General features: G+C 42.6%; 4 protein-coding genes across 4 annotated transcripts in view; all 4 read left to right on the top strand.

Moving 5' to 3' along the window:
- Nucleotides 1-12,449, top strand: part of LOC310993089 (protocadherin gamma-C5-like) — a gene marked incomplete at its 5' end in the record, with an annotated part of 337,145 nt that overhangs the window by 164,357 nt on the left and 160,339 nt on the right. The gene's annotated exons all lie outside the window — the stretch shown is intronic.
- On the top strand, nucleotides 126-5,539 carry LOC310993085 (protocadherin beta-11-like; the record flags this gene model as incomplete). The annotated part of the gene is made up of 2 exons (XM_083981348.1): nucleotides 126-2,364; nucleotides 4,101-5,539. 2 exons carry the CDS (start codon nucleotides 126-128, stop codon nucleotides 5,537-5,539), a joined length of 3,678 nt encoding a protein of 1,225 aa, XP_083837474.1.
- On the top strand, nucleotides 6,303-8,750 carry LOC310993092 (protocadherin gamma-A3-like; the record flags this gene model as incomplete). Its single annotated transcript, XM_083981362.1, has 1 exon — nucleotides 6,303-8,750. The coding sequence occupies one exon, from the start codon at nucleotides 6,303-6,305 to the stop codon at nucleotides 8,748-8,750; it is 2,448 nt and encodes an 815-aa protein (XP_083837488.1).
- On the top strand, nucleotides 9,521-12,353 carry LOC310992878 (protocadherin gamma-A9-like; the record flags this gene model as incomplete). The annotated part of the gene is made up of 2 exons (XM_083981107.1): nucleotides 9,521-12,082; nucleotides 12,324-12,353. 2 exons carry the CDS (start codon nucleotides 9,521-9,523, stop codon nucleotides 12,351-12,353), a joined length of 2,592 nt encoding a protein of 863 aa, XP_083837233.1.

The following is a 12,449-nucleotide window of genomic DNA, read 5'->3' as shown; positions in this document are numbered from 1 at the left end:
TCTTGTTTCTTTTTTCACGACAAAAGGTCTTTTCGGACATGGCGTATCAGCAGCTACTCTGCAAATGGCGTTTCTATCTCGGACCTCAGTGGGTAATGGTTATTTTTTCACTTTGCTTATTAGATATGGTATCCGGCCAAATCCGGTACTCAATACCAGAGGAGATGAAGAAAGGCTCTCTTATTGGTAATGTAGCACAGGATCTCGGTTTGGATCTAAAGAGGCTCCGTTCTGGCCGGGCCCGCATTGTGACCGGAGAAAACATCCAGTACACCGAGCTGAAGACAGACAAAGGGATTCTAGTCGTGAATGAGAGAATTGACCGCGAGCAGCTTTGTGGAGAGGTCACACCGTGCAGCTTCAGCTTTGAAATAATTTTAGAAAATCCCATGGAGCTACACCACATAACGATTGAAGTGCTGGACGTGAATGATCATCCACCCGTATTTAAGAAGTCAGATATTATGTTAGACATTAGCGAATCTGCTAATGTTGGAGCAAGATTTGTGTTGGATAGTGCAGAGGATCCTGATGTTGGCGTCAATGGCCTGCAAAATTATGTTTTAACCCCAAATGACAATTTCGTGTTAAAGCAGCATCTAAATCCAGACGGGAGTAAATATGCAGAGATGGTCCTTCAGAAGCAGTTGGACAGAGAAGAGGTCCCCACTTTGTCTTTAAAGCTCATAGCAGTAGATGGTGGAAATCCGCAGAGATCTGGCACCGTAAATATAAACATATTTGTCTTAGATGCCAATGACAATGCACCCGTTTTCAACCAGTCTGTTTATAAGGCCACGGTAGTAGAGAACGCAGCAATAGGTACTAATGTTGTTGCTGTAAATGCTACAGACGCAGATAGTGGATCAAATGGTCACATCACATATTCGATTTCAAACGCCAAGGGCTATATAGCTGATTTGTTGTCCATTGATCAAGTCTCAGGTGTGTTATCTATTTCAGGCCCAATAGATTTTGAAAAGGATAGAAAATATGAGCTCAGAATTGATGCAAAGGATCAGGGAGGTTTAACAGATTCGAGTAAAGTGATAATTGATGTAACTGATGTGAATGACAACGCCCCTACTCTAAGCGTCATGTCATTCACCAGTCCTGTGTCAGAGGACTCAGCTCCTGGTACAACTATCGGCATTATAAATGTGAAAGACCTGGATTCTGGCGATAATGGACAAGTCAATTGTAGAATAGAACAAAATGCACCTTTCAAAATAAAATCAAATTTAAGAAATTACTACACTTTGGTAACAGACACTGTGTTAGATCGTGAAACTGTATCAGAATATAACATCACTGTAGTTGCGACAGATGCAGGCACGCCTCCGCTCTCAATTAAAAGAACCTTTAATTTAAAGGTTTCAGACGTGAACGATAATTATCCAGTGTTTTCACAGGGAGTTTACAACGCGTTTATTGCAGAGAATAACTCTCCAGGTGTTTCCATTCTCACTGTTAGGGCAAAAGATCCTGATGAAAACCAAAATGCCAGAATCTCATATATTTTAGAGGATATGGATCTTGACGGATCTCCAGTTTCTCGCTCTGTATCAGTTGATGCAGAAAGCGGAGTGATACACGCAGTGCGCTCGTTTGATTATGAGCAAATTAAACAGTTAGTTTTCGTTGTCAAAGCTCAGGATGGAGGCTCTCCTCCACTTAGTAGTAACGTGACTGTAAAATTAATGACCCAGGACCAGAACGACAACCCTCCTCAGGTTCTCTACCCAGTCCAGACTGGTGGCTCTCTGGTAGCTGAAATGGTGCCTCGTTCAGCAGATGTGGGCTATCTGGTGACTAAAGTGGTGGCTGTTGATGTGGACTCTGGACAAAATGCCTGGCTCTCCTATAAACTGCAGAAAGCCACAGACAGGGCGCTGTTTGAAGTGGGCTTACAGAATGGAGAAATAAGAACTATCCGCCAAGTCACTGATAAAGATGCAGTCAAACAGAGACTGACTGTTATAGTGGAGGACAACGGACAGCCCTCTCGTTCAGCTACAGTCATTGTTAACGTGGCAGTGGCGGACAGCTTCCCTGAAGTGCTGTCGGAGTTCACTGACTTTCCCCACGACAAGGAGTACAATGACAACCTGACTTTTTACTTAGTGTTGGCTCTGGCTGTAGTTTCCTTCCTCTTCATCACGTGTTTAGTGGTGATTATATCAGTGAAAATCTACAGATGGAGACAGTCTCGCATCCTGTATCACTCCAGTCTCCCTGTGATTCCATATTATCCACCACGTTACTCAGACACTTTGGGGACAGGGACTCTCCAGCACGTGTACAATTACGAGGTGTGCAGGACGACTGACTCCAGAAAGAGTGACTGTAAGTTCGGCAGAGCTGGTAGTCAGAACGTGCTGATAATGGACCCCAGCTCTACAGGGACGATGCAGCGGATACAGAATGAAAAGAGCATCCTGGATGAACCAGACTCTCCTCTGGAGGTGAGGTGCTATTTGCAAAACGCTTACTTATGCAATCTGTGTTTCTCTAAAATACCGGTAAATTGCGATCGATGGCTGCAGTGTGATGGTGTTGTTCAGCACCACAATGTGGACAACTCCCCTGGAAGTGAAATGGTTTCTGTCATTCATATTTGTCAATTTCCATCGTACCCTCTACTGAAAAACAGTCACCTGGGTACAGTGCTTTCATATTGTGGCATGGTTCTCAAAATTTGCAAACGTTGTGTTAGAATATTTTTCTCCCTCTTATTTTGATGTCAGTTGTCAATATGATAGTTTACACATATCGATATTTAGAGTTTCCCTGCTTTTAATATTTACTTAATTTTACTTCCAAAGAGATTGGTGTTCACATGTTGGACTCTGAGTGACGCTGTTGATCAAGAATTTAATGTCTCCATCTTCACTCTGTCACAGTTCAGGGGCGTTCTTTGTAAGCTTACATTGAAGTAAGCTTAGAGGCATCAGCAAACCCGGGCTGGATATCACTGAAAAGGAAACCTTTTGATTCTAGCGACTCTCTTTTTACTTATATGTGGAAATAACACATGTGGATATAGCTGAATTCTGATCCGAGGGTTTTGTTTCTTTTTACACGACAAAAGGTCTTTTCGGACATGGCGTATCAGCAGCTACTCTGCAAATGGCGTTTCTATCTCGGACCTCAGTGGGTAATGGTTATTTTTTCACTTTGCGTATTAGATATGGTATCCGGCCAAATCCGGTACTCAATACCAGAGGAGATGAAGAAAGGCTCTCTTATTGGTAATGTAGCACAGGATCTCGGTTTGGATCTAAAGAGGCTCCGTTCTGGCCGGGCCCGCATAGTGACCGGAGAAAACATCCAGTACACCGAGCTGAAGACAGACAAAGGGATTCTAGTCGTGAATGAGAGAATTGACCGCGAGCAGCTTTGTGGAGAGGTCACACCGTGCAGCTTCAGCTTTGAAATAATTTTAGAAAATCCCATGGAGCTACACCACATAACGATTGAAGTGCTGGACGTGAATGATCATCCACCCGTATTTAAGAAGTCAGATATTATGTTAGACATTAGCGAATCTGCTAATGTTGGAGCAAGATTTGTGTTGGATAGTGCAGAGGATCCTGATGTTGGCGTCAATGGCCTGCAAAATTATGTTTTAACCCCAAATGACAATTTTGTGTTAAAGCAGCATCTAAATCCAGACGGGAGTAAATATGCAGAGATGGTCCTTCAGAAGCAGTTAGACAGAGAAGAGGTCCCCACATTGTCTTTAAAGCTTATAGCAGTAGATGGTGGAAATCCGCAGAGGTCTGGCACCGTAAATATAAACATATTGGTTTTAGATGTCAATGACAATGCACCCGTTTTTAACCAGTCTGTTTATAAGGCCACGGTGATAGAAAACGCAGCAATAGGTACTTTTATCGTTACTGTAAATGCTACAGACTCAGATAGTGGATCAAATGGTCACATCACATATTCGATGTCAAATGTTAAAAGCAATGTAGCTGATTTGTTGTCGATTGATCAAGTATCTGGTGTATTGTCGGTTTCGGGCCCAATTGATTTTGAAAGAGATAAGAAATATGAGCTCAGAATTGATGCAAAGGATCAGGGAGGTTTAACAGATTCGAGTAAAGTAATAATTGAAGTAAGTGATGTGAATGATAACGCCCCTACCATTAGCGTCATGTCATTCACCAGCCCCGTGTCAGAGGACTCACCTCCTGGTACAACTATCGGCATTATAAATGTAAAAGACCTGGATTCAGGTGATAATGGACAAGTCAATTGTAGAATAGAACAAAATGCACCTTTCAAGATAAAATCAAATTTAAGAAATTACTACACTTTGGTAACAGACACTGTGTTAGATCGTGAAACTGTATCAGACTATAACGTCACTGTAGTTGCGACAGATGCAGGCACGCCTCCGCTCTCAACTAAAAGAACCTTTCATTTAAAGGTTTCTGACGTGAACGATAATCCTCCAGTGTTTTCAGAGGGAGTTTACAACGCGTTTATTGCAGAGAACAACTCTCCAGGCGTTTCCCTTCTCACTGTTAGGGCAAAAGATCCTGATGAAAACCAAAATGCCAGAATGTCATATATTTTAGAGGATATGAATCTGGACGGATCTCCAGTTTCTCGCTCTGTATCAGTCAATGCAGAAAGCGGAGTGATACACGCAGTGCGCTCGTTTGATTATGAGCAAATTAAACAGTTAGTTTTCGTTGTCAAAGCTCAGGATGGGGGCTCTCCTCCACTCAGTAGTAATGTGACTGTAAAATTAATGATCCAGGACCAGAACGACAACCCTCCTCAGGTTCTCTACCCAGTCCAGACTGGTGGCTCTCTGGTGGCTGAAATGGTGCCTCGTTCAGCAGATGTGGGCTATCTGGTGACTAAAGTGGTGGCTGTTGATGTGGACTCTGGACAAAATGCCTGGCTCTCCTATAAACTGCAGAAAGCCACAGACAGGGCGCTGTTTGAAGTGGGCTTACAGAATGGAGAAATAAGAACTATCCGCCAAGTCACTGATAAAGATGTAGTCAAACAGAGACTGACTGTTATAGTGGAGGACAACGGACAGCCCTCTCGTTCAGCTACAGTCATTGTTAACGTGGCGGTGGCGGACAGCTTCCCTGAAGTGCTGTCGGAGTTCACTGACTTTCCCCACGACAAGGAGTACAATGACAACCTGACTTTTTACTTAGTGTTGGCTCTGGCTGTAGTTTCCTTCCTCTTCATCACGTGTTTAGTGGTGATTATATCAGTGAAAATCTACAGATGGAGACAGTCTCGCATCCTGTATCACTCCAGTCTCCCTGTGATTCCATATTATCCACCACGTTACTCAGACACTTTGGGGACAGGGACTCTCCAGCACGTGTACAATTACGAGGTGTGCAGGACGACTGACTCCAGAAAGAGTGACTGTAAGTTCGGCAGAGCTGGTAGTCAGAACGTGCTGATAATGGACCCCAGCTCTACAGGGACGATGCAGCGGATACAGAATGAAAAGAGCATCCTGGATGAACCAGACTCTCCTCTAGAGGTGAGTTAAATGTTGTAGCTTTCGCTCCGTTTATTTCCGTCTCATGGTGAGCTGTTACGCAACCTTGATTTCAGCACCACGGAGAGCGTCTCATCTTGTATCACTTCATAAGAACGCTGCTTTTATATTGACAGTCTAAATACAACGTCATGTGTTGATGATAAGCTGTTTTATTTTTTGCCCCAGACACACTGATTTGAACCAGTGGTATTTTCCTTGATAGAAAGTGACAAGTTGCTTGGTTCCTCCAACATAATAAGTCGGCTTTTTGAGTGTTGTGATTTCTGTTATCTTACTTACGTTCTGTGCCTGTTTTTCTATTTTGATTATTTTATTCTTTATTCGTATATTTGATTATTTTTGAGATACTAAAAATACTACACTGTACTCGACTAGGGTGAGGACTGTTTTGATTTCCTTTTGGGGTTTTTTGCGTCGAAATGTGGCATTTTTCTCTCATTAAATATCCCTCTAGAAGCATTTCTTATGGCTGTACTAATTGTGGACTCTAAGGGACGCTGTTGGTCAATCCAACATAGGCAGCTCAGCATTACTCTCAGATTCCCTCCCCTGTTTCCTTGGCATCTGAAAAAAAGACAGCGTTTGTTATGTGAGCTGACGTTGAATCGAAAAGAGTCGCATTAGGCGTTACATCCACACAGAAAACGGGAAGGAAGATATTGCTATTTTGCCGTGATACGTGTCATGTGTTTATCAGTATAATCGTCGGCATTTGGAGATTACAGAGAATATTTCGTGTTTTTCTTTTGCTATGGCATTTGGAATACAAACCAACACCCGATGCCTAAAATGGCGCTTTGGCTGCGGATTGAATTGGCACTTTCTGCTGTTTCTTTTGTATGTCAACCATGAGGTTCACGGACACATCAGATACTCCATCCCAGAGGAGATGAAGAAAGGCTCTCTGATTGGTAATGTAGCGCAGGATCTTGGTTTGGATCTGAAAAGACTTCGGTCGGGTCGAGCTCGTATCGTGACCGGTGAAAACATCCAGTACACAGAGTTAAGGACAGACAAAGGGATTCTAGTTGTGAATGAGAGGATAGACCGTGAGCAGCTTTGTGGAGACGTGACACCGTGTAGTTTCAGTTTTGAGGTGATTTTAGAAAATCCTATGGAGCTGCACCAAATTACAGTAGAAGTAACAGACATAAATGACCATTCACCCACATTTAAAAGAAATAGCATCCAGTTTGAAATCAGTGAATCGGCTAATACAGGCTCTCGATTTTCATTGACCAGTGCAGACGACCCAGATGTGAGTGTTAATGGACTCAGAGAATATCTTTTGACTGAGAATGACAATTTTATTTTGAAACAAAATTCTAATGCAGAAGGAAAGAAATACGCAGAGATGGTGCTTCAGAAGCCGTTAGACAGAGAGACAAATCCTCATCTATCTCTAAAGCTAATAGCCGTAGATGGTGGAAGTCCGCAGAGATCTGGCACAGTAAATATAGATGTCACTGTTCTTGATAACAATGACAATGCGCCTGTATTCAATCAATCCGTGTACAAAGCTAATGTAATAGAAAATTCACCCAGAGATACTTACATTACCACTGTCAATGCTAGTGACGCAGATTTCGGCTCAAACAGTGTGGTTACGTATTATTTTTCAGACCTTAACAGTGGTCTGAGTGATTTGTTTATGATTGATGAAAAAACTGGCGTCATTTCAATCATAGGTTATATTGATTATGAAAAAGATAAAAAGTATGAGCTCAGGATTGATGCAAAGGATCAAGGCGGTTTGACAGATGCGAGTAAAGTGATAATCGAGGTTATTGATGTGAATGACAACGCCCCTACTATTAGCGTCATGTCATTCACCAGCCCTGTGTCAGAGGACTCACCTCCTGGTACAACTATCGGTATAATAAATGTAAAAGACCTCGACTCAGGTGATAATGGACAAGTCAATTGTAGAATAGAACAAAATTCACCTTTCAAGATTAAATCAAATTTGAGAAATTATTACACTTTGGTAACAGACACGGTGTTAGATCGTGAAACTGTATCAGACTATAACGTCACTGTCGTTGCGACAGATGCAGGCACGCCTCCGCTCTCAACTAAAAGAACATTTAATTTAAAGGTTTCTGACGTGAACGATAATCCTCCAGTGTTTTCACAGGGAGTTTACAACGCGTTTATTGCAGAGAACAACTCTCCAGGTATTTCTGTTCTGACACTTACGGCTAAAGATCCTGATGAAAACCAAAATGCCCGAATCTCATATATTCTGGAGGATTCTAATCTTGGTGGATCTTCGATTTCTGAATATGTTTCTGTAAATGCAGAAAGCGGAGTGATACATGCAGTGCGCTCGTTTGATTATGAGCAAATTAAACAGCTAGTTATAGTTGTCAGAGCTCAGGATGGAGGCTCTCCTCCACTCAGTAGTAATGTGACTGTAAAAATACTGATCCAGGACCAGAACGACAACCCTCCTCAGGTTCTGTACCCAGTCCAGACTGGCGGCTCTCTGGTGGCTGAAATGGTGCCTCGTTCAGCAGATGTGGGCTATCTGGTGACTAAAGTGGTGGCTGTTGATGTGGACTCTGGACAAAATGCCTGGCTCTCCTATAAACTGCAGAAAGCCACAGACAGGGCGCTGTTTGAAGTGGGCTTACAGAATGGAGAAATAAGAACTATCCGCCAAGTCACTGATAAAGATGCAGTCAAACAGAGACTGACTGTTATAGTGGAGGACAACGGACAGCCCTCTCGTTCAGCTACAGTCATTGTTAACGTGGCGGTGGCGGACAGCTTCCCTGAAGTGCTGTCGGAGTTCACTGACTTTCCCCACGACAAGGAGTACAATGACAACCTGACTTTTTACTTAGTGTTGGCTCTGGCTGTGGTTTCCTTCCTCTTCATCACGTGTTTAGTGGTGATTATATCAGTGAAAATCTACAGATGGAGACAGTCTCGCATCCTGTATCACTCCAATCTCCCTGTGATTCCATATTATCCACCACGTTACTCAGACACTTTGGGGACAGGGACTCTCCAGCACGTGTACAATTACGAGGTGTGCAGGACCACTGACTCCAGAAAGAGTGACTGTAAGTTCGGCAGAGCTGGTAGTCAGAACGTGCTGATAATGGACCCCAGCTCTACAGGGACGATGCAGCGGATACAGAGTGAAAAGAGCATCCTGGATGAACCAGACTCTCCTCTAGAGGTGAGTTAAATGTTGTAGCTTTCGCTCCGTTTATTTCCGTCTCATGGTGAGCTGTTACGCAACCGTGATTTCAGCACCACGGAGAGCGTCTTATCTTGTACCACTTCATAAGAACGCTGCTTTTATATTGACAGTCTAAATACAACGTCATTGTTGATGATAAGCTGTTTTATATTTTGCCCCAGACACACTGATTTGAACCAGTGGTATTTTCCTTGATAGAAAGTGACAAGTTGCTTGGTTCCTCCAACATAATAAGTCGGCTTTTTGAGTGTTGTGATTTCTGTTCTCTTACTTACGTTCTGTGCCTGTTTTTCTATTTTGATTATTTTATTCTTTATTCGTATATTTGATTATTTTTGAGTTACTAAAAATACTTCACTGTACTCGACTAGATAATAGGGTGAGGACTGTTTTGATTTGCTTTTGGGGTTTTTTGCGTTTTAAATGTGGCATTTTTCTCTCATTAAATATCCCTCTAGAAGCATTTCTTATCGCTGTACTAATTGTGGACTCTAAGGGACGCTGTTGGTCAATCCAACAGAAGCAGCTCAGCATTACCCTCAGATCCCCTCCCCTGTTTCCTTGGCATCTGAAAAAAAGACAGCGTTTGTTATGTGAGCTGACGTTGAATCGAAAAGAGTCGCATTAGGCGTTACATCCACACAGAAAACGGGAAGGAAGATATTGATATTTTGCCGTGATACGTCTAATGTGTTTATCAGTATAATCGTCGGCATTTGGAGATTACAGAGAGTATTTCGTGTTTGTCTTTTGCTATGGCATTTGGAATACAAACCAACACCCGGTGCCTAAAATGGCGCTTTGGCTGCGGATTGAATTGGCACTTTCTGCTGTTTCTTTTGTATGTCAACCATGAGGTTCACGGACACATCAGATACTCCATCCCAGAAGAGATGAAGAAAGGCTCTCCTATCGGTAATGTAGCGCAGGATCTTGGTTTGGATCTGAAAAGACTTCGGTCGGGCCGAGCTCGTATCGTGACCGGTGAAAACATCCAGTATACAGAGTTAAGGACAGACAAAGGGATTCTAGTTGTGAATGAGAGGATAGACCGCGAGCAGCTTTGTGGAGACGTGACACCGTGTAGTTTCAGTTTTGAGGTGATTTTAGAAAATCCAATGGAGCTACACCAAATAACAGTAGAAGTAACAGACATAAATGACCATTCACCCACATTTAAAAGAAATAGCATCCAGTTTGAAATCAGTGAAATAGCTAATACAGGCTCTCGATTTTCATTGACCAGTGCGGACGACCCTGATGTGGGTGTTAATGGACTCAGAGAATATTTTTTGACTGAGAATGACAATTTTATTTTGAAACAAAATTCTAATGCAGAAGGAAAGAAATACGCAGAGATGGTGCTTCAGAAGCCGTTAGACAGAGAGACAAATCCTCGTCTCTCTCTAAAGCTAATAGCCGTAGATGGTGGAAGTCCGCAGAGATCTGGCACAGTAAATATAGATGTGACTGTTCTTGATGCCAATGACAATGCGCCTGTATTTAATCAATCAGTGTATAAAGCTAATGTAATAGAAAATTCACCCAGAGCTACTTACATTACCACTGTTAATGCTAGTGACGCGGATTTCGGCTCAAACAGTGTTGTTACGTATTATTTTTCAGACTTGAACAGTGGTTTGAGTGATTTGTTTATGATTGATGAAAAAACTGGCGTCATTTCAATCATAGGGTCTATTGATTATGAAAAAGATAAAAAATATGAGCTCAGGATTGATGCAAAAGACCAAGGCGGTTTGACAGATGCGAGTAAAGTGATAATCGAGGTTACTGATGTGAATGACAACGCCCCTACCATTAGCGTCATGTCATTCACCAGCCCCGTGTCAGAGGACTCACCTCCTGGTACAACTATCGGCATTATAAATGTTAAAGACCTGGATTCAGGTGATAATGGAAAAGTCAATTGTAGAATAGAACAAAATTCACCTTTCAAGATAAAATCAAATTTAAGAAATTACTACACTTTGGTAACAGATACTGTGTTAGATCGTGAAACTGTATCAGAATATAACATCACTGTCGTTGCGACGGATGCAGGCACGCCTCCGCTCTCAACTAAAAGAACCTTTCATTTAAAGGTTTCTGACGTGAACGATAATCCTCCAGTGTTTTCAGAGAGAGTTTACAACGCGTTTATTGCAGAGAACAACTCTCCAGGTATTTCAGTTCTGACACTTGCGGCTAAAGATCCTGATGAAAACCAAAATGCCCGAATCTCATATATTCTGGAAGATATTAATATAGGCGGCTCTTCAATTTCTGGATATGTTTCTGTAAATGCAGAAAGCGGAGTGATACATGCAGTGCGCTCGTTTGATTATGAACAAATTAAACAGCTAGTTATAGTTGTCAGAGCTCAGGATGGAGGCTCTCCTCCACTCAGTAGTAACGTGACTGTAAAAATACTGATTCAGGACCAGAACGACAACCCTCCTCAGGTTCTCTACCCAGTCCAGACTGGTGGCTCTCTGGTGGCTGAAATGGTGCCTCGTTCAGCAGATGTGGGCTATCTGGTGACTAAAGTGGTGGCTGTTGATGTGGACTCTGGACAAAATGCCTGGCTCTCCTATAAACTGCAGAAAGCCACAGACAGAGCGCTGTTTGAAGTGGGCTTACAGAATGGAGAAATAAGAACTATCCGCCAAGTCACTGATAAAGATGCAGTCAAACAGAGACTGACTGTTATAGTGGAGGACAACGGACAGCCCTCTCGTTCAGCTACAGTCATTGTTAACGTGGCGGTGGCGGACAGCTTCCCTGAAGTGCTGTCGGAGTTCACTGACTTTCCCCACGACAAGGAGTACAATGACAACCTGACTTTTTACTTAGTGTTGGCTCTGGCTGTAGTTTCTTTCCTCTTCATCACGTGTTTAGTGGTGATTATATCAGTGAAAATCTACAGATGGAGACAGTCTCGCATCCTGTATCACTCCAGTCTCCCTGTGATTCCATATTATCCACCACGTTACTCAGACACTTTGGGGACAGGGACTCTCCAGCACGTGTACAATTACGAGGTGTGCAGGACCACTGACTCCAGAAAGAGTGACTGTAAGTTCGGCAGAGCTGGTAGTCAGAACGTGCTGATAATGGACCCCAGCTCTACAGGAACGATGCAGCGGATACAGAATGAAAAGAGCATCCTGGATGAACCAGACTCTCCTCTGGAGGTGAGGTGCTATTTGCAAAACGCTTACTTATGCAATCTGTGTTTCCCTAAAATGCCGCTAAATTGCGATCGATGGCTGCAGTGTGATGGTGTTGTTCAGCACCACAATGTGGACAGCTCCCCTGTAATTGAAAATGGTTTCTGTCATTCATATTTGTCGATTTCCATCGTACCCTCTAATGAACAACTAACACCTCATACAGTGCTTTTATATTGTGGCATGGTTCTCAAAATTTGCAGACGTTGTATTAGAATATTTTTCTTCCTCTTATTTTGATGTCACTTATCAATATGATAGTTTACACACATATCGATATTTAGAGCTTCCCTGCTTTGAATATTTGCTTAATTTTACTTCCAAACAGATTGGTGTTCACATGTTGGACTCTGAGTGACGCTGTTGATCAAGAATTGAATGTCTCCATCTTCACTCTGTCACAGTTCAGGGGCGTTTTTTCTATATTGAAGTAAGCTTATTCAGCATCAGCAAA

The sequence above is a fragment of the Trachurus trachurus genome (genome assembly GCF_905171665.1).
Source record: "Trachurus trachurus genome assembly, chromosome: 10".
NCBI lineage: Eukaryota > Metazoa > Chordata > Actinopteri > Carangiformes > Carangidae > Trachurus > Trachurus trachurus.
The sequence above is the reverse complement of the archived record's forward strand: the minus strand, read 5'-3'. Positions and strand labels throughout refer to the sequence as shown.